At 43.9% G+C, this 23,180-nt stretch overlaps 1 protein-coding gene across 5 annotated transcripts in view; it reads left to right on the forward strand.

The window, feature by feature from the left end:
* bbs9 (Bardet-Biedl syndrome 9) overlaps nt 1-22,510 on the forward strand; it is a gene marked incomplete at its 3' end in the record, with an annotated part of 46,251 nt that extends 23,741 nt beyond the window's left edge. For 2 of the 5 annotated variants that reach the window (XM_045208724.1, XM_045208725.1), the window contains 7 exon segments: nt 7,071-7,276; nt 7,385-7,461; nt 7,911-7,964; nt 8,136-8,238; nt 15,983-16,087; nt 19,050-19,064; nt 22,371-22,510. In XM_045208724.1, coding sequence (XP_045064659.1) covers nt 7,071-7,276; nt 7,385-7,461; nt 7,911-7,964; nt 8,136-8,238; nt 15,983-16,087; nt 19,050-19,064; nt 22,371-22,510 — 700 coding nt within the window. 5 annotated transcript variants of the gene reach the window in all.
* Nucleotides 22,511-23,180: the final 670 nt, after the last annotated feature.

Consider the following 23,180-nt stretch of genomic DNA (forward strand, 5'->3'; position numbering starts at 1 on the left):
ATCCTCCACACAACCTTACAGAACACATTCTACATAGGACATACATGTATACATGTAGCCACTGTTCTCTCTCTCACTCTGTTGAGCGCTACTCTCTCCCACCCACAGGCACACTCGTGTACATGCACTCTATGAAGCCCAAAGGCCAGGTTTGTTGTTATTATTAGTGTGTTGTTATTAATGATCACCAGTTGTTATGGTTATCACCATGAGAAATCCACCCAAATCCCTGAGAAGAAATGATTTCACAATGTCTTACAGCTGGCCAATCAAAACAGATAAGGGAGTGGCGGACTGTAGTACTAAATGTCATCGCAGTGTAATGGCCATAATCACGCTGCAATTTACAACAATTTATTTACAACACAAACAGTGATGAATAATGATGGCGTGTGTTTTTTAAAATAAATCATAATTCATATACAGCCGTGTAGTACATGACGAGCTACATATCCACTGCTGATACCATGGGGAGGACTAACAGGCTGTCACCAGACCACAGACACCGGTCCTCTCCTTAACCCCTGGTTTCAGTAACATTAACGATAGTTTTGCCTATTCTCTCTCTCTCCCCCTCTGAAAGAGTGTAGGGTTAGGTGAGTTCAGGGGGTAGTGGTTCGGAGGGCCTCCGACTGCTGCAGAATCTGGCAGCTTTTTCCTATTCAGCCCCCCGACTATAGTGTTCCTGTTTCATACCATCCACCTAGAGGAGAGTGTATCTACTCTGACCTAACCTGACTAGACGAGAGGAACAGCTGAGCAGAGAAGATGGAAGCTTATGGGTCATAGCCCAGTAAAACCAATGTTAGAAGCTTTAACATACAGTGGGGTCCGAAATTGTAGTATTTGGTTTAGTATTTGGTCCCATATTCCTAGCACACAATGACTACATCAAGCTTGTGACTCTACAAATGGATTGGCAGTTCGTTTTGGTTGTGTTTTATTTTGTTTTGTGACCAATAGAAAGTAATGGTAAATAATGTTGTGTCATTTTGGTAGAGCTGTCCCCATTTAGTCGATTGTTTGGTCGATAGGCTGTTGGTCGACCAAGTTTATTTTTTATGGTGCACAAGACACCTGTCTGATTAGCGCCTGTCTCAGTGGATTCATTTAACAGATTTGGCTGTTTTTAATCTTTGCTATGATGTAATAAAGGCTTTTAAAAAACGAATTGTTAGAACAGACTGGTATTACTTATAATTGATTTTGTGCTGTTTACACTGTTCCAAACAGGCAGAAAAATAATATTGTAATCTAACAGCACTTGTTTGTCACACATAATATGCAGCTCTCGCTCCTATACCCTTATTTTTCTTGGTCTCCTTCTTATTGTTATTATTACAATTATTATTATTATGATCATCATTATAATAATAAGTAATGTCGTTATCATTAGTAGGCTTGTATAGTAGCCTTGTATAACCACCATCTGTAGGACTAATAGCGTGTCCTGTTTAGTCTTAATATTGTAACTTACTTAGGCCTATATTTCAATATACAGTGGGGAGAACAAGTATTTGATACACTGCCAATTTTGCAGGTTTTTCTACCTACAAAGCATGTAGAGGTCTGTAATTTTTATCATATGTACACTTCAACTGTGAGAGACAGAATCTAAAACAAAAATCCAGAAAATCACATTGTATGATTTTTAAGTAATTAATTTGTACATACATAAGTATTTGATCACCTACCAATCAGTAAGAATTCCGGCTCTCACAGACCTGTTAGTTTTTCTTTAAGAAGCCCTCCTGTTCTCCACTCATTACCTGTATTAACTGCACCTGTTTGAACTCGTTACCTGTATAAAAGACACCTGTCCACACACTCAATCAAACAGACTCCAACCTCTCCACAATGGCCAAGACCAGAGAGCTGTGTAAGGACATCAGGGATAAAGTTGTAGACCTGCACAAGGCTGGGATGGGCTACAGGACAATAGGCAAGCAGCTTGGTGAGAAGGCAACAACTGTTGGCACAATTATTAGAAAATGGAAGAAGTTCAAGATGACGGTCAATCACCCTCGGTCTGGGGCTCCATGCAAGATCTCACCTCGTGGGGCATCAATGATCATGAGGAAGGTGAGGGATCAGCCCAGAACTACACGGCAGGACCTAGTCAATGACCTGAAGAGAGCTGGGACCACAGTCTCAAAGAAAACCATTAGTAACACACTACGCCGTCATGGATTAAAATCCTGCAGCGCACGCAAGGTCCCCCTGCTCAAGCCAGCGCATGTCCAGGCCCGTCTGAAGTTTGCCAATGACCATCTGGATGATCCAGAGGAGGAATGGGAGAAGGTCATGTGGTCTGATGAGACAAAAATAGAGCTTGTTGGTCTAAACTCCACTCGCCGTGTTTGAAGGAAGAAGAAGGATGAGTACAACCCCAAGAACACCATCCCAACCATGAAGCATGGAGGTGGAAACATCATTCTTTGGGGATGCTTTTCTACAAAGGGGACAGGACGACTGCACCGTATTGAGGGGAGGATGGATGGGGCCATGTATCGCGAGATCTTGGCCAACAACCTCCTTCCCTCAGTAAGAGCATTGAAGATGGGTCGTGGCTGGGTCTTCCAGCATGACAACGACCCAAAACACACAGCCAGGGTAACTAAGGACTGGCTCCAGAGGTCCTGGAGTGGCCTAGCCAGTCTCCAGACCTGAACGCAATAGAAAATCTTTGGAGGGAGCTGAAAGTCCGTATTGCCCAGCGACAGCACCGAAACCTGAAGGATCTGGAGAAGGTCTGTATGGAGGAGTGGGCCAAAATCCCTGCTGCAGTGTGTGCAAACCTGGCCAACACCTACAGGAAACGTATGATCTCTGTAATTGCAAACAAAGGTTCCTGTACCAAATATTAAGTTATGCTTTTCTGATGTATCAAATACTTATGTCATGCAATAAAATGCAAATTAATTACTTAAAAATCATACAATGTGATTTTCTGGATTTTTGTTTTAGATTCCGTCTCTCACAGTTGAAGTGTACCTATGATAAAAATTACAGACCTCTACATGCTTTGTATGTAGGAAAACCTGCAAAATCGGCAGTGTATCAAATACTTGTTCTCCCCACTGTATATATATATATATATATATATATATATATATATATATAACATCAATTCGTTCATGCCAGCACACAGCATATGAGGCATTCATGCTTTGAAATGCAATCAAGCATTTAAGTTTAAAAATTAAATAACAAATTGGAGCTTTGAATAATTCGCCTAAACAATAAAATGAACCGCAATTCATGAATGTATGCAACTGTTTTTAGTCTGCTGTAATAAAGGCTTTATATTTGTTTTTCGTTAGAACAGACTCTCTGGTACACTTATTTATTCATTGTTTACACTGTTACAAATGGTCAGAAAAAATACAATTGTAATCTAACAGAAACTGTTTGGCACACATAATACTCACGCAACGCTTGCTCCTATACCTTCCTTTTTCTTGATCTCCAGTAGTTTACAGAACTAAGTCAAATGTCTTCCTCAGATCTGACTTCCCCTTTCCCTCCTGAGCAACCAGTAAACATTTGCCCGTTTCGAGTTTCTTTTTCGCATCCTCCACATCCATTTTGCTGTCAACATTACTGTGTTCGGAGTTTGTTATAACCAATTTATTGTTTTGATTATGATAGGCTGTAGGTCAGGCCCTATTGGTCACATGCATGCGATGCTTACATATTTCACGTAAAGAGAGCAAGGGTTGAGGGAATAGGGAATGTTTTTCGTAAACAAATTAGGGATTTCAGTAACAGAACTTTTAAGTCAAACAAGTAAGAAATTAAATGGCTGTAATGATGTTGCAGCTTCAGCACGGACAGCACAATAAACACTTGCTGTGCTGTGGTGCCTTTTCACTGCAGTAGGGAGGAGAGCGAGACAACGTGCAGCAGTCACATAGGCACTCGCTGTAATTCTTTTTAACACAGTGTGACCATTGGCTATGAAGAGCAAAGTGACATTTACTCCTAATGTACTGACCTGTTGCAACTGCTACAACCACTGTGATTATTATTTGACCCTTCTGGTCATCTATGAACGTTTTAACATCTTGGAGAAAAATCTGGCTTTACTGGCTATGTACTGTTATAATCTCCACCCGGCACAGCCAGAAGGGGACTGGCCACCCCTCAGAGCCTGGTTCCTCTCTAGGTTTCTTCCTAGGTTCCTGCCTTTCTAGGGAGTTTTTCCTAGCCACCGTGCTTCTACATCTGCATTGTTTGGGGTTTTAGGCTGGGTTTCTGTATAGCACTTTGTGACATCTGCTGATGTAAAAAGGGCTTTATATAAATACAATTTGATTGATTGATTAATCGGGCTCTTCATTGAGTCATTTGTGTGTCTTAATTATTTAATCAAACTGTGTGCTTAAAGCATCTGACAAGCTTAGTGCATATGTAGTTGATTTTATTCAAACACAGGGTGTGTCTGTCTATATATGGAAAAATAAGTTTAAACATTTAGACCAATCGATTGGTCAAAAGAACAGGACGACTCTCGGTCGACCAAGTAAAAATATTTTCCGGGGACAGCCCTACATTTTGGAGTCACTTATTATAAATAGGAATAGAATGTTTCTAAACACTTTTAAATTAATGTGGATGCTACCATGATTCCAGATAATCCTGACTAATGATGAGTGAGAAAGTTACAGGTCAAAGATCACACCCACAAGACATGCTAACCTCCCCTGTTATTGGTAATGGTGAGAGATTAGCATGTCTTGGGGGTATGATCTTTGACCCTCTGTAACTTTCTCACTCATCATAATTCCCGATTCATTCAGGATAATCCTTAATCATGGTAGCGTCCAAATGAATGTAGAACTGTTTAGGAACCTATTCTACTCCTATTTATACTGAACAAAAATATAGACGCAACAGCTACCTTAAAAGAAATGGGCCTCACAATGGACCTCAGGAGCTCGTCACTGTATTTCTGTGCATTGAAATTGCCATCGATAAAATGCAATTGTGTTTGTTGTTCGTAGCTTATGCCTGACCACACCCCACCACCACCATGGGGCACTCTGTTCACAATTTTACATTTACGTCATTTAGCAGACGCTCTTATCCAGAGCAACTTACAAATTGGTATACCTAAGCCAGGGATAACCACTTACAAATATATATTTTTTTGGTGGGGTAAGTGGGGTAGAAGGATTACTTATCCTATCCAGGTATTCCTTAAAGAGGTGGGATTTCAAGTGTCTCCGGAAGGTGGTGAGGACTCCGCGGGCGTCGTGAGGGAGCTTGTTCCACCATTGGGGTGCCAGAGCAGCGAACAGTTTTGACTGGGCTGAGCGGGAACTGTGCTTCCGCAGAGGTTGGGGGGCCAGCAGGCCAGAGGTGGATGAAGCAATCCCTCGTTGAGACGAACAGAAGTACGGAGGTGCCGTTCCCCTCACAGCTCCGTAGGCAAGCACCATGGTCTTGTAGCAGATGTGAGCTTCAACTGGAGCGGGGTGACGTGAGAGAACTTGGGAAGGTTGAACACCAGACGGGCCGCTCGCCCACACGACGCCATACACGTGGTCTGCAGTTCTGAGGCCGGTTGGATGTGCTGACAAATTCTCTAAAACGACATTGGAGGTGGCATATGGTAGAGAAATGAGCATTCAATTATCTGGCAACAGCTCTGGTGGACATTCCTGCAGTCAGCATGCCAATTGCACGCTCCCTCAAAACCTGAGACATCTGTGGCATTGTGTTGTGTGACAAAACTGCACATTTTAGAGTAGCCTTTTATTGTCCCCAACACAAGTTGCACCTATGAATGTTTAATTAGCTCCTTGATATGCCACACCTGTCAGGTTGATGGATTTTCTTGGCAAATTAGAAATGCTGACTAACAGGGAGAAATAAGCTTTTTGTGCGTATGGAACATTTCTGTGATCATATATTTCAGCTCATGAAACATGGGACCAACACTTTACATGTTGCGTTTATATTTTAGTTCAGTATACAATAAAAGTGTCTCCAAATGGACACAATACATTATTTACCATTAATTTCTATTGGGCACAAAATAATCTGAAACACAACCAAAACAAACTGCAAATTCATCCAACAAGTTTGTAGAGTCACAAGATTGATGTAGTCATTGCGTGCTAGGAATATGGGACCAAATACTAAACTTTTGACAACTTTATTTATAAGAATCTTTAGGAGTGTCAAGTATTTTGACTCCTACATTGTTATGAGAAAAAAAATATTACTTGTTAAACAAAATCTCTTTTCGCTGAGCACTTGTATTACTATAAAATAGAATTTCCCCCAAAAAATGTGAACACAATATAGCTCAGTATTTGAGTTATTTATTTTAGAGTAATTATTGCTCATCTTTCTCAAGGGACCCACTGTAGGTCTCCCTGGGGTGGGGGTCAAATAACTTATCGCATTGAGACTTTCTGGTTTGAATAATGATTGAATAACAATGAAAAATACCTTGCATGTGGACAAAAGGGAAACAGAAGGCTTTAAACCTGATGGGGAAAGAAACACACACACACAGGAACACAATTAGAGAACATGCTTGACTTTGATAGAATAGTGATATAGTGATAACATTTTATTTGGATGGCTGAGTGGGTAGCTTGGGTAGGTCAATCCCTCCCCTGTGGCGGAAGGGCTGCTGCTACATATGGGGGGCTTTAGAAATGGGGGAGGGCTGGTTGTTTGGAGGGGAGAGGGGTGGTTGTGAATGTGCCCCTGCAGCAGTAAAAGGGGGGTTTATACCCCCTCAGTCGGCCTCTCCTGCAGGTGTGGAACCTACTACTCCTCTGGGCTGGAAATCCCCTGTGTGTGTTACTGCCTCACTGCCCTAGCACCACAACACATCTGCAACCAGTTACCCCCTCCACACACACACACACACACACACACACACACACACACACACACACTGCATCACATCTCCTAACTAGTTTTTTTCTGTCTCTGTCATTCTCTTGTTCTATCTTCTCTATCTCTGAATGATGGCTGCTGAAAAGCTGATATGAAACTGTTTTCCTCACACAAATCATATAGCAGTTTTTCTGTTTCTGACGAGGCAGATGTTTCAACCCCCCTCATAGGGACCTGAAGGGTGTGGTGGTGAGCCTGAGCAGTGAGGGCCACCTGCAGTGCTCCTACATGGGCACAGACCCCTCCTTCTTCTCCACGCCCAAGGTGGACGCCCGCGAACAGGACTACTCCCAAATCGACACTGAGATGAAGAGTCTGCAGAGAGTCATCAGACAGGCCACCAGGACCCAGGCTGGTAGGACGCACACACACATGCACACACGCATGCATGCACCGTGAACAGTCTTTGTGTGTATTTGTGTATTGCAGGTTATTTCCTGACTCTCTCTCTTCTCTGTCGTAGATATCCTTCCTGTAGTAGAGACAGATGAGGATCTGACTGTTACAGCCACAGTCTCCACTAACATGGACAGCACATCGGTGAACACACACACACACACGCACACTGAAATGGACACACATGTTTGTTTTACTATCCTTGTGGGGACCAAACAATTGATCCCCACTCAGCATCCTATTTTCCCTTCAAATCAAATGTATTTATAAGCCTTTTTACGTCAGCAAGCAATGCAGATGTAGAAGCACAACCTAACTCTAACCTTAACCCCTAATCCTAACTCCTAAACCTAACCCCTAACCCTAATTGTAACCTTAAACCTAATCCCTAAGCCTAAAATAGCCCTTTTCCTTGTGGGGACCGGCAAAATGTCCACACTTGTCCCAGCTTTCCTTGTTTTACGATCCTTGTGAGGACTTCTGGTCCCCACAAGGATAGTCAAACCAAAAACACACACACATACACACACACAATGAAGGCAACACATGTACATACAGACTGGTATATCCTGACCTTCCCTCTATCTCTACAGCAAGCGCTCATCCCGGACATTGATGGTCTACCCGTCCCCTCAGTCACAGTGAAGGTATGTGTCGCACACTTGATGACTTCATCAAGACGCAGACATCAAGGCTGATTTTATTTGACTCACTCAGTCTAACTATTTTAGCTGCAGCTTGAGAAATGAAATCTGAAATGTCTAAATGTCTTCCTCCTCTTTGTTTCTCCTTCTCTCCTCCCTCTCCATCTCTCTCAGATCAAGGTGAAGAGTCGCTGTGCGTTGCAGGGTCCTAAACTGACCGTGTGTGTTCAGCCTCCACTGGCTGTCACCCAGGAGCAGTTTCTGTTGGAGCCTCTGGGTAAGGCGCTCTTGCTCTCTCTCTCTCTCTCACCTCCTTATCTTTATAGAGAGGAAAAGAGAGAGAGAATGAATGAAAGAAAGAAAGAATGTGTGCTTTCCTCTGTGGGCTCAGACATTATCAGTAGCAGACAGATGAAAGGTTCTATAATCTGAATGAATGAAACGGAGGTACATGGTCACCTTGACACGGTCAAGCAAACACGGTAAACTCTCACCCAAAGCAAACAGAACACTGCTACCGCAACCGTCCCAATTCCTAGGAACCCAGTTTCATGTTATCAGTTTTATCACAGTGTCTGAGAGCAGTGCAAAGAGACGGAAGTACTTGTTCCAGCTTTTCAAAAGCTCCATGTGATGTAGGAACATTTGAAGAAAAGGTCTGCTAGCCCTAAGAGTGTTTAGTCCTGTGTGTCTGCCTAGTTGGGATGCATTTTTCAACTAGCCTACTGTAGTTTAGTAGAGGTGTTTAGAGATTATTAAGATAGCTGTAAGTCATGACAGCTAAAAGATTAGTTAGATGATGCGTACGTAACCATGGCAGTCATCACAACACAGCAGATTAAACACACACACGGTGAACCAGCGATGACTCGGAGTGTTTATGCCACGCTCTTTGTCTCCCACACACAGAAACCTGACGCTGCTCTCCACCAGTCTATCAGCAGCCCTCTGCTGTGAAACCCAGGCCCCTAACACACACACACAAACGCCTCTACCCCTACCTGACCCCACCATGGACGTTTGGCCTAGGATAGAAAAGTTTGGTTAGAGTCATTAAAACTTGTTTTTCAACCACTCCACAAATGTCTTGCTTACAAACGATAGTTTTGGCAAGTCGGTTAGGACATCTACTTTGTGCATAACACAAGTAATTTTTCCAACAATTGTTTACAGACAGATTATTTCACTTATAATTCACTGTATCACAATTCCAGTGGGTCAGACGTTTACATACACTAAGTTGACTGTGCCTTTAAACAGCTTGGAAAATTCCAGAAAATGATGTCATGGCTTTAGAAGCTTCTGATAGGCTAATTGATGTCATTTGAGTCAATTGGAGGTGTATCTGTGGATGTATTTCAAGGCCTACCTTCAAACTCAGTCCCTCTTTGCTTGACATCATGGGAAAATCAAAAGAAATCAGCCAAGAAAAAAAATTGTAGACCTCCACAAGTCTGGTTCATCCTTGGGAGCTATTTCCAAATGCCTGAAGGTACCACGTTCATCTGTACAAACAATAGTACGCAAGTATAAACACCATGGGACCACGCAGCCGTCATACCGCTCAGGAAGGAAGCGCGTTCTGTCTCGTAGAGATGAACGTACTTTGGTGCAAAAAGTGCAAATCCATCCCAGAACAACAGCAAAGGACCTTGTGAAGATGCTGGAGGAAACGGGTACAAAAGTATCTATATCCACAGTAAAACGAGTCCTATATCGACATAACCTGAAAGGCCGCTCAGCAAGGAAGAAGCCACTGCTCCAAAACCGCCATAATAAAGCCAGACTACGATTTGCATCTGCACATGGGGACAAAGATCGTACTTTTTGGAGAAATGTCCTCTGGTCTGATGAAACAAAAATAGAACTGTTTGGCCATAATGACCATCGTTATGTTTGGAGGAAAAAGGGGAAGGCTTGCAAGCCGAAGAACACCATCCCAACCGTGAAGCACGGGGGTGGCAGCATCATGCTGTGGGGGTGCTTTGCTGCAGGAGGAACTGGTGCACTTCACAAAATAGATGGCATCATGAGGAAGGAAAATGATGTGGATATATTGAAGCAACATCTCAAGACATCAGTCAGGAAGTTAAAGCTTGGTCGCAAATGGGTCTTCCAAATGGACAATGACCCCAAGCATACTTCCAAAGTTGTGGCAAAATGGCTTAAGGACAACAAAGTCAAGGTATTGGAGTGGCCATCACAAAGCCCTGACCTCAATCCTATAGAACATTTGTGGTCAGAACTGAAAAAGCATGTGCGAGCAAGGAGGCCTACAAACCTGACTCAGTTACACCAGCTCTGTCAGGAGGAACGGGCCAAAATTCACTTATTGTGGAAGGCTACCCGAAGCATTTGACCCAAGTTAAACAATTTAAAGGCAATGCTACCAAATACTAATTGAGTGTATGTAAACTTCTGACCTACTGGGAATGTGATGAAAAAAATAAAAGCTGAAATAAATCATTCTCTCTACTATTATTCTGACATTTCACATTCTTAAAATAAAGTGGTGATCCTAACTGACAGGGAATTCTTACTACGAATAAATGTCAGGAATTGTGAAAAACTGAGTTTAAATGTATTTGGCTAAGGTGTATGTAAACTTCTGACTTCAACTGCATATGTGGGCCTGAATGGATGGGCCAGTTAAACCTTTTTAATGGGACTTTTGACTCATTGAATGATTTGGTCCTGAATTAACTGATTTGGCCCATACTGTGCCTTGTTGAAGTGCATAGTGTAGTGTATAATACACATACCACATGTTTTAGTTTCTATCTATATATATTATATCTATAAACTCCATCTTCATCTTTCTCTCTATGAGTCCCACTCGCTCTTTCTCCTCCTCTATCTCTCGCTTGTCACCTTTATCTCTCCATCTCCTACACTTTCTGCCTTTCAGCTTTCTCTCTACAGATCTCTCTCACACTCACTCCCTTCTTCTGACGTCTTGTCTGTGTGTTTTATCCTTGGGAATGGGGAGCTTGAGCTGCCCAGTTAGCCTCTGAGTCTTGGAGTGTGTGAGTTTGGCACAGACCAACAGACCAATGCCCATGTGTCTTTGATTCTTTGACTGTGTGTGTGTGTGTGCCACTGCAGGATCCTCTGTTTAGAAACTCCATCCCCCCCGCTCAGCTTGGCCTGTCCTGGGTTCGTGGGGGAGGCAGCGCCTTCTGATTTTTTATTGTTATTTCACTCTTTATTCGTCTCAGATGGCAACCCAGTCCCCCTGTCCTGTCCACCACACTACCTTCTTTGTTCTCTCGCTCTCTCTCTCTCTCTCTCTCGCTCTCTCTCTCTCTCTCTCTCTCTGCTTACAGGTTTGGTGGTCTGATTTAAATCACGAAGTAGTGAATTTCTAGATAAGAGCCAAGTATTCCATTAATACACAAATACACACTGACAGTAACTCCCCACACACATGCATGCAAACACCTCAAAGGGCATGCACATAGCTTTGATCCTAGAGAGCTGCGGTGTCTGCTAGTTTTCATCCTTACCTCATAATCATCATATGATACAGACCTGGGAAACCTGGTGGATTGTTAAGCCTGTCAGTGTGCCAGGTAGAAATCTAAGCCAGTCAACTGGGCAGCTCTCAAGACTCACCCCCCACACTGATATGATAGTAGTTGCATTACATTGCTATAAAAATTTTGTTAACGTCTGTTAAGTGAGTCTTATCTGATGGTCCTGCTTCGTGGAGAGAATGTTTAACGTACAACAGAGAGGCTTTGGATGGATCGCTCTAACAGACCCTACACAGGGATGTGACCTAAGTCGTGACCCCAAAAGGTCAAAGGTGACCATTTAGCGCCCTTACTGATCTGCCCCGAGATCCCCAATGGGTCACTGCAAGTGTCATAATGTGCCCCCACACACACCCCTAACACCAAAACACTACACCGTTTAATACTCTTACAGACGCTCTCTCACACATGCACAAACATTCTCTCTTTTACAGTCTCTTTTACGGTCTCACACATGCTCACACACACACACTGATTCTCTCAGTGGCGCCCACACTCTTTGCACCCCAAACACCCTCAGCACACTTTCCCTCTCTGCTCTGTGTGCGGTGCGCATTACCCTGCCGACCCCTCTTGACCCGTCTTCTCCCCGGGGTGGGTGGCCGATGTCACCAAAGGTCAAAGCGAAATGTCCTCTGCTTAACTCAGGCCCTGAGGGAAGGAGTGAGTTGGGGAATGAAGGAGAGAAGGGAAGGAGATAAGAGGGGCGATTTGTGACCTGCTCCTTTGTTGTTATTGTTGTTCTACGCTGGGCGCTAATGGTGTGGTAACACTTAGAATGTCTGGTCACTATTTGCTCGCGGCGTCAGGGTCGTGGGGTTAAAAGCAAGTCTGCCCCCGTTTTTGAAAAGGAGAGTGAGGGAGGGAGGGAGGGAGGGAGAGGGCTCGTCACGCTGTCAGAGCGTCTGACGGAGCGCAGAGAAAGTGCTTGCCCTTTTTGGTTTCTCTGGCTCGTCTCCCACTCCTTCTCTTTTTCTACCTTTGACGCTCTCTCCCCCTCGTAATCTCTCTTCCTTTTTTTCTTACTCAGCCACTGTCTCTCCTCCTCTCTGGTGCTGTGTGTGCTCATGTTAAGGATTCTTGTCTGACCTTTGACTGCCTCCATATATAGTAGAACAGTGTTAGAGTTGGTGGACGAAACACAATACCCCCTGTGTCCAGCCAGGGAGAGAGGAGAAAACAGAGAGAGAGATGGAGAAGAGGGAAACGGACGACCTGCCAACCTGCACACGTTTTGCGTGAAATACCAATATGGTGTAATTGCAGACTGCAATTTGGGGCGTTTCTTGATGTGGGTGCTCCTTGATATCAGGAAACGCTCATTGGTGCCTGCCATTGGTTAGTTCCGGTGTTATGAGACTGATGGTTTTTCGACACAGATGATTTGTTTTCATAGCAGGTTAGGATAACTAGCGTGGCATGTTAGGATAATTAACGTGGCATGTTAGGTAAATTAGCATGGCATGTTAGGAGAATGAGGTTAAGTTTAGGAAAAGGGTTAGGCTTAGCTACAATGCTACAGTTGTCAACAACTGTCGTCCCCAATGCGAAAAAAACAGCCACGGACCAATGGTGAGCATCAATGGGTGTAACTTCACATCAAGAAACGCCAATATAAAAAAAACCGCCCCTAATTGCGCTAATACTTTCCTTCACAGGAAGTTATGTTAGATTGTTAAAGATTAGTAGGCCTATGTTAATTAATCAGTTCTTAATCTGTCCTCTTGATATCGCTGTATGTCAACAGTAGGCTGCTAATGATGTAATTATAGTCAGTTCACCAACGGCAACAAGGCATGTTGAATGAATGGTAGTCTAGTAGTCAGACTTAACTTGATGGATGAGGTCAGGGATGGAGATCTGAAACAAGCTCGTATAGGCCTAGTTCAGTTGTTTCATATTCCAAATAGCCTACAGTAAGCTAGACTACTACATTGCATCCAGTAATTGAATTATTCAGGATTGTTTTTCTCCCCAAACAAAATGAAGAAGAAGCCAGTTTACATTTTCACTAGACTATCCACATAAAGACACCTATTAATTAGAATAATCATTACCCCTAAATTTTACCTAGACAAATGTGAAAGTGTCATTGAGACCACCTCAATTTCATTTAGCAGGGTGTCCAATCAATAATGCATCTTTTGACCAATGGGTAAAATAACATAATTGTGTAGATAGTCCTATAAGAACCAATGGTCCAAACCACACCTCCCTTTACAATCCGTTCAAACGTTATTGGAGTTTTTACACTTGTAGGATGGCCAGAATTAGGGTGATTTAAATCAAACTGAAAGAAAGTGGTGAAAATTCAGGAAAATTTTATCGTGTCATCTATCCTGGATTCTGTGCAACAATTAAGGCAACTGGCTACCGGACAGGCTCACTTTCCCGTTCCACATCTTTCTTCTCGAATCCGCAGGACATAAAAATATAGAGGTAAGATGGATATGGATTTTGAGACATGACATATAGTATTTTCATATTTTAGTATATGCTTTTCATATTAATTCGGAATTCCTGTTCTTTTTTAAAAAATATTTCTCACAAAAACAAGCGTATCTCTGCTTTTATTTTCTAAGCCTTTTACATTTAATTCAGCTCGTTTCATGCAAATGTTGCTTTTTGCGACCCGTGGAAACAACTTTGAAAACCACGACCACAAAATGTACGAGAAACCTGTATTAGGTTACGAAATCTGACTTTGTTCTGTAATGTTATTGATATGTTAGAGAAAGACCCCTCCTGAACAATTCAGAACATGAATAATCATATTTGTCTTGGTAAAATGTATTTTATAACATAAGGAAGTGATATGTCATCACCAAAGCGCTGGGCAGAGTGGGTAGACACCCTACACAAGACTTCTGTGTTGGCTACATTGTTTTATATAATTTAAGACTCTAGGTTTCAGGAAATGGCAGTTTTTTTAATGCAAAATGCTCCAACTTCCTGAGAGGGGTTGACTGACCCCCTCCAGACCTCCCCCCTACCCAACATTAGGCCTACATCAGCACCACCTTGTCAGAAAATCCTAGGGAGAGCCCCATATTGTACATTTAAATGTATTTCTAGTTAACTACTGAAGCGCAACCAATTACCAAGTACCCATAACAGTCTATCATTCCTACTGAGGCAGTCTTCTGCCAACATAATTTATTAGGCTAATAAAGGTGCATTTGCCTATGATTTTAGCAGTGTGGGTGGGGGCCACGGGTCCCGCCACCGCGCTGAAGTGGTAAAATTCTCAGTGGTGGAAAAAGTACCCAATTGTCATACTTGAGTGAAAGTAAAGATACCCAAGTAAATGTGAAAGTCAGCCAGTAAAATACTACTTGAGTAAAAATCTAAAAGTATTTGGTTTCTAAATATACTTAAGTATCAAAAGTTAATTTAATTGCAAAAATATACTTAAGTATCAAAAGTAAAAGTATAAATCATTTCAAATTGCTTATATTAAGCAAACCAGATGGCACAATTGTTTATTTTATTTAGCCAGAGGCACAGTCCAACACACAGACATAATTTACAAACAAAGCATTTGTGTTTGGTGAGTCCACCTGATCAGAGGCAGTAGGAATGTTCTCTTGATAAGTGTGTGAATTGGATCATTTTCCTGTCCTACTAATCATTCAAAATGTAACAAGTACTTTTGGGTGTCAGGGTAAATGTATGTAGTAAAAATACATTATTTTCTTTAGGAATGTATTGAAGTCAATGTAAACGTTGTACTTTAAAGTATTTTTACTTAAGTACTTTACACCACTGAAAATTCTTCATGGTTGGCAGGTTTGAGACAAGGAAAGACAGACAGACTGACAATGAAAATGAAAAGATGGCTAGATGATCTGTGAAATCCCTTCACTACAGACAGAGAGAGAGCAGGACACAGACCGACATACAGAGTAGAGTGCTTGATATGTGTGTAGTGGGGGAATCCTGGCACATACCCCTGGCTCAGTCACCTGTGCCGGCCCTACTCTGCTCTGCTCTGGCTCCATACGTCACGCCCCATTACCACACCACCTGACGCATGGTGGGCTGTGTAACGTGTGTGTGTAACTTGGCTCGACATCTCTCCAAAGCCATTAGCTGAAATATGGCCTTTCCTCCCAGGCTGTTTTTGATCCCCATTTACCTTCTCTCTCTGACTCTTTGTTAGGGTATTAGAACTGTACTCAAATCATCACCCTCAGGTTTGTGCCACAGGCACCCTTTCTCTCTGTCCCTGTGTGTGTGTGTTAGAGTTGTCTGGTTAATGTTGTTAACCCTGCTGTCTTCACTTCTGGTTGAAATGTTTCAACATGTAACCGTGTGTGAGACTGAGAGTATGTGACTTTATATGTTTTTAGGCCTGAGTAGTCTGGTTAGTGTTGAGAATACTGTTTCCTGTCCTTTCCACACTTGTTAAAGTGCTGAGTCATCATGTGTTTCTGTGTTTGAGAGCGTGTTGTGTGTCTAAAACTGTGTTGTTGTTTTTTACAGGTGTTGGGTCTACCACTGTGGTGGCGTTCTCTGCCTTCCTCAATGGGCAGTACCCACCAGCAGACCTGACTGGAGACGTGGCCGTATCTTACAGCTCTCCTACAGGTACACACACTGATAATCTCAAACATATTATGTCTTTCTACAACCTGTCTGAAACATATCACACTTGCCTCATCTCTCTCATGAATTAATGCTTTTATGTTTCCCTGTCTGTGACTTATCTTAAGTCCATAAAAGTCCTGACGTCTGTCTATAACAGCACTAACGTGGTTGTAACAGCTCTGACATCTGGCTGTATCAGTACTGACATATGTCTGTTACCAGATGGACATCTGGCTGTATCAGTACTGACATATGTCTGTTACCAGATGGACATCTGGCTGTATCAGTACTGACATATGTCTGTTACCAGATGGACATCTGGCTGTATCAGTACTGACATATGTCTGTTACCAGATGGACATCTGGCTGTATCAGTACTGACATATGTCTGTTACCAGATGGACATCTGGCTGTATCAGTACTGACATATGTCTGTTACCAGATGGACTGACAGTAACAGCCCTGATAGTTGGCTGTAACAGTACTGACATCTGGCTGTAGCAGCTCTGTACCCTTTAAAACCACTGAATGGGTAACAGCGGCATCTGGTTCCAGGCAGTATGTATTTCTGGAAGACATTACTCTCCCCTCTAACCAACAAAACCCCTCTTTATTTAAATTAAAATGTCATGGGGTTTTTATTATTTCACTTGATTCAAAAAGCGGCTCACAAAAAAGCGCCATTTGTACTATTGTTTCCCTTGGACTGTCTGTGTTGGCAGCTCCTTGTGGAAAGGTTCCCTGAAATCACATTAAATGTGAAATGGCTTGGAAATATCGAGGCATTTTTTTATTGTGATGCTAAAAATAGCGGGGGTGGAAAAGAGAGGAGTCTGGAGTTTTTCACGGGCCTTCCAACGACGACTGCCCTGTGTTTTGGTGCAGTAGGTCATTACTTAGATCACAGGTAGGGCTCACAGTAACTGAGAGAGAAGGGAGCGAGAGAGAGAGAGAGGGGAGATGTACTGACAGCAGGGGTAGGAGGGATGGCTCACACACACACACACACACACACACACACACACACACACACACACACCTGTGGATATATGACAGTGTTTAGTGGACTATATTTCTCTCTGTGCATCAGTGTGTGTATGGATGTGTTAGCCCTCTGGCTAGGTGTTAGACAGAGCAGTGTTAATCTTCATTAGCACTCTCCTCCACTCCTCTCCTCTGAATGCCTGGCTGGAATGGGAGGAATGCAGCAGTCTATACTGGGGGCGTTCTCTCCTTCTGCCGCTGCACCCAGAGGCAACGATTACAACTCACAACTCTCTGTTACTGTCTACACTCCTTTCCCTAGAGCCCATCAAAGGGATTTGCAGTAGTGCTCTCCCACTGTCCACTATCTAATGTAGTAAGGCCACGTTGGGGGCCATCCACTGTCTCAATCAATTATTTCACATTCATTTTTAATCACGCCAGCCTCTGTCTGTCTCTGTCTGTCTGTGTGTCTCTGTCTCTGTCTCTGTGTGTGTGTGTGTGTGTGTGTGTGTGTGTGTGTGTGTGTACGTACATCTCTCTCTGTCTATTTCCCCTCTATCTGTATATTTATTCTGTGTTCTGCTCCATTTGACCTGTGCTAAATCTCTGCCCCGCTCTCCTCTGCTATCCTTTCCTCTCCTCTCCTTTCCTCTCCTCGGCAGCCAGTGTGGCTAAACCCAGCCAACAGAGGGAGAGAGAGGGGGAGAGAAAAAGAGAGAGGGAGAGCGATGGATGGCTTTCATCAGTGCTAACAAAGCGTGAAACACACAAGCACAGCACTGGGGCCTGCTGCACTTTAATACTCAATCTGGCCCTCATTGACTGTGCTGCTAGACTGCTAGAGGAATCAGTGGCTCATGATTCAGTGTGGAGCTCGTTGCTCAGTCAATGAAATGCATTCAGCACCACCTTGAGTCCTCCAGCATTTAATTAACTTCACTCAGTGTCAGACAAATTACTGTGTAGGTGATTGTGTAGTTGAATGCTTGTCATTGATTATTTCAATAACAGCGGTTTGGTAGAATGATTTTTTGAAGAATGTGCACTTTTTAAAAAATTGAATCATTATAGAATTAATCAGTCCACAGCTGGCTGATAATGTGTTTTGCTGACTAGAACCATTTTGTCTCCTGAATTGATGTTAAGCTGAATGTGTTTGGCTGGTTGTTGGTTATTCTTGGCCGTCTGTAGCTACAGTAGTCGATGTCTCTGTTTTTAGACTGTCTGTATTCTGTCAGTCTGGTACTTAAGCCTAGAAGGTCTGTTCTGTTATTCTGTCTGTCTCATTGTCCATGGTCAGTCTCAAGCCTGCTGTCTGTGTCTAAGGTAGAGCCTTTGACTTCTGAGCACACATTTCATCAAATAGACTGACTGAGATGACGTCTGTGCGGATGGGGTGCATCACGATTCAAAAAGTGGCTTCTATTTGTCGGCATCATCATTCTGCGATCAACAGGAGTCTACTTTCACCTGTCCAGTTCTTCATTTGGTGCAGATAGAGGAAAATACACAAGGAGAGGACTCCACTTTCCAGAGAGATGAGAGGGAGGGAGGAGAGAACAGGGAGATGAGAGCGGTGGAAGGGAGGAGGAAGAGAGATGAGAGGGAGGGAGGAGAGAACAGGGAGACGAGAGCGGTGGAAGGGAGGAGGAAGAGAGATGAGAGGGAGGGAGGAGAGAACAGGGAGACGAGAGCGGTGGAAGGGAGGAGGAAGAGAGATGAGAGGGAGGGAGGAGAGAACAGGGAGACGAGAGCGGTGGAACGGAGGAGGAAGAGAGATGGGAGGAAACGAGGGGAGAGACTAAAGCGGGGGATGGAGTAGCGAGGCAGGGATGAAGGGAGGGGGTGAAAGGGGGCGGTGTGTGTGTAAAGTGAACGAGTGGGCGCCAGTGTTTACGTGCCCTGGGCCAGGGCCCTCTAAAGTGACTGTGTTGTGTTTGTGTTTCTCCTGCTCTACGGCTGGCCCATATGAAAGAACTCAACCCTGCAGGTAAGTAGACTGGGCTCTGCCCTGGGAAGCACAGGAAGAGCCCACAGCCCACTGTTTATGTTCCCCCGTAACACGATATAGCTAGAGAGAGACGTGCACACACACACACACACACAGTTTCACATACACACTTTTGGTTACACATACTGTACACATGGGCACGCCACATACACATGCAGACACTTATGCACTTGTATGTACTTGCTCCCACACACATATACACAGACTACATATTACAGCTAAATAGTTGGGTGTCTAGTTCTGAGTAGCGTGTGTTTATTTCTGTCTGTCCGTGCCTCTGTCTGTTCATATGTGCTGTGATACAGTAGATGTCCTCCCTTTTGATCAGTGTGCTTTTAAGAGAACTACCTTCCCTGTGACACACACACACAGACGTTTCATCGCATCGATGACATCATTGCAGCTGCACAATGAACGTGATCCCTTACGGTCGCCCGGAGGTCAAATAAACAGAGTGGTCAGAGAGACACACACTCATTGAGGTATCATGCAGTATGACTAGTGCTGGTGAAATCAGGCTGCTGAAGTTCCAGACTAGTTCCATTATCCATTTGGAGAGAATGAGTGACAGCACATGTTTATATACAAGATATTTATATTCTACTTTGGAGAAAAGTAGCCTGCTCACATAATTACTACAGAAACCCTCATAGGCCTCATATCTACCAGTGACCCCATGGTGAGGTCAGGTGTATAGAACAGGAGTTGGCCAACATAGGGCAACAATGACAGCTCAGGTGAGACATATAAACATAGAAGGCCCATGCAGGTAAATCACAGTGGCGAGTGAGGGTCGTAACTCTGCCGTGGCAGCCTGAGAATACACAGGGGGTGTCTGGGATACAGTGTGTGAAGAGGTGGGACCAGTTTAGGTTTACAGGCAGGGCGTCCCCCTCTTCCTAACCACACACACACACATCGTTTGTCTTTAGAGAGTGCCGACTAGTCAATGGCGGCTGGGAACCTGAGAAGGGAAAAATGTTTCCCCTAGTTCTTTCTGGTCTCCGTCTTCTCTCTTACTATCATTCCCTCCCTCCCTTTTCCCTCAACTTCAGTCAGTCCCCTCTACCCCCTCCCTCTTTCTTTCGACCACACCCCTCATTGATGGCAGGACATTTACATTGAAAACATTTGAAGATCGTTTAACAAACACTTTAATATTCTAATAGTCTAAGGGCCAACAGTGTGACTGTGGTCAAATATCCTCTCGATTCGACACCCTTCAGTAGCCTCAATAGGAGTTTGCACAGTTTGAAGATGCTTTTAAAAAGCCACCTCTACAGGTTACTCTACAGAAAAAGAGAGTTAGAGAGACCGAGAGACAAAGAAAGAAAGCGAGAGGGTGAAAAGAAAAGGGGAAAAATAGGAAGCGAGGGAAGGATAACTGAAGAGAGGGAGGCAGGGAGAACACCCTGTCTATACTCTGGGTCCCTAGGGCTGTGATGTTGCCCTATTATGTTAGTGGTTGCTGCTACATGAGCCAGGGCGATGTAAAGCCCCTACAGTACACGGCTTAGGTTACCTGGCCAGACATAACAGGAAGTATTATACTTGCACTGGCTAGCGATGGGCCTGGCCCGCTACTGGAAAAGACCCTGCGCTTTCTCTTCTCTACACTTCTTCATTCTCTCTCTCTCTCTCTCTCTCTCTCTCTCAGCCTTCTTCCTGGAGAGTGAGCGACTCTTGCACTATGCCTTGGCTTGAACACTCTTTCTCACTTTCGTTCCCTTTCCATCTGTCTTTCTATTCATCTCTCGCTCCGTCCCAAATTTGGACCTTTCTGTTTTTTTCACTCTCTTTACCTGTTTCTCTCTCTCTCACTCTCTTTATCCCCTTTCCCTCTCTTTCCCTATTTCTTTTTTCTCTCTTGTGAAAGGATAGAAAAGAGAGAAAAAAGGGAATTCCCCCCAGAACGCTCTCTCGCTCTCTCTGTCTCTCTCTGTTATTCCAGCCAGGGTTCTGGCCAGCTCAGCATCGTCAGCCAACTCTGGAAGAGTTATGGTTGGCCACCTCGGCCTGTAACGCTCCCCGGTGCTGTTTTAGGAGTTCCCTTAACCAGAGATCCTCCAAAAACATCCACAACTCAGTCATTTGAGATGTTTGTGTTGAGTCTCACTCACAGATTGGCTTCAGTGTAGTGAATATGCATGAAATTATCTCAATCATGTTAATGAATGTGATGGTTTTAAGAGGACATGTCTAAAGGGAAAAGGGTTTTTAAGGGGATTTTCTATCAGAGGTAATTTGCCTTGGGGGATATTTAAAGCGAACACCTCTTAAGCATGAAATACCAATAATCTCACTTCCGATAGACTACGATATGTACTTATCACAGTGGGAGGCCGTTCCTTCTCTTGCTATATCAAAAGCGGTTCCTGCTACGTGCCGACTGCGTGTAGAATCGCAATACTCGTCAGTGGCCAACAGCTTGACTTTGAGCTAATCAGAGCGCCCAAACCCCCACGTGGGGGAGCCAACAGGAGATTTTCTTCCTACATCCATGGTTAAATGTCATGAGCCAGTCACACTTCATATGCAATGTAGGCTATGGGATGGTAGCTAGCTAAGTGCACAGACAAAATGCAAACGACTGTAGCTAGTATTGACATTATAATGCCTGTGTAAGATGCCGAGTTACTGCAGTGTCCTTAGCTAGCTAGCTATGTTGTGCTAAATAGCAAATATGCTAATGTTAGCTAAACATTTGGCTATGGGCAGGCACTGGCAGTATGGGATTGTGCAGAGTGAATTAAATTGTTCTTCGTCATCTTGCTAGGTAGTTATCTAGCTGTGGCCATCTGGCTAGTATCAACAAGGGCTTTCTACAAAAATAGCAACATTAGCGCAGCTAGCTAGCTAACATTGGAAACCATACTGTAAGCAACACACACAGACATGCATTGTCAACAACGCTACTGCCACCTTCTAGTTTGGAGTATTTTAACAAGGCTGAGTGGCTGACGACTTCAAGGTCTTTGCTGTGTGAACACAAAAGAGATTGACTGCCGACACTCTGTTCAGAGGTGCTAAGTACTGTCGGCAGGAAAGCGTTTGACAATCCTACCAGTGTGTCAGCTATTAGAGAATTCTTGAGAATTCTATAAACCGTTCTAGCACAGCCATGTCTTAACCACACACACTGTGATAGAGCACATTGACACGTTCATTAAGAGTTTTGTCTCCCCAATTTTTAAGGACTTTCACACACACTGCGACCTGTGAGCTGCATGTTTCACAAAACTTCCTCCTCACATTCACCCTCTCTCTCCTCTGCTCTCCTCTCAGGCATCCCGAGGGTGGCCCAGTGTAAGTTCTCCCTGCCCCTCCGTCTGGTCTGCTGCCCCTCCTCCCCCTCCAAGAACGCCAAGTACAAGATCACCGTGGATACCAACAAACCGCCGTCAACCTCAGCGAGGTCTTCCCAGGTAATAGACCATAGAGATCTACCTGAGGCACCCCAGAACCTGGTCTGTACCATAGATCTCTACATGGCCTGTTCTCCACTGGTTCCCGGTACACCCAGGGATAGAGAGAGAGTGGTGTTCCGTGAGGATAGTGGTTAATTTTTCAGTCTGCTTGTCTTCGATAGTGTCAGCTGCGTGAAAGTGAATGGCATGTATTTGCCCTGGAATGGAGAGTGTGTGGTATGTATTGATGCTGTTGATAGTGTGAGTGGGAATCTAGTCTACTTGCTGTTGGTGAGCAGGTCTCAGCCCTGGGAAGCAGCTCTGACTATCAGTCATTATCTGGAGCTGGGCATGGCGTCTCCTACTACACAGGACCCCTGTCCCAGATTAGATGCATGAAGATAGTGTGCGTGTGTCTCTGTGGGCAGATAAAGAACAATGTGATGTGCTCTGTTCACCTTGGCTGGCGTCCTGAGGAGAGATAAGCTGCCATATCTCTGTCTGACATCCCACCGCTGGAGACCCCACTATACTGGCCCCTGAGAAGGGGTAGGGAGCCCATACTGTATCTCTGCCTGACATCCCACCACTGTACCGGTCCGTGGGAACGTTAAGTCTGTGTGTGAAAAATTGGTTATTGTGGTGTTTCAGGGGACCATTTTCATTTATGTGCCATTATCAGACAGAT

Source organism: Coregonus clupeaformis, chromosome 28 (genome assembly GCF_020615455.1).
Source record: "Coregonus clupeaformis isolate EN_2021a chromosome 28, ASM2061545v1, whole genome shotgun sequence".
Classification (NCBI taxonomy): domain Eukaryota; kingdom Metazoa; phylum Chordata; class Actinopteri; order Salmoniformes; family Salmonidae; genus Coregonus; species Coregonus clupeaformis.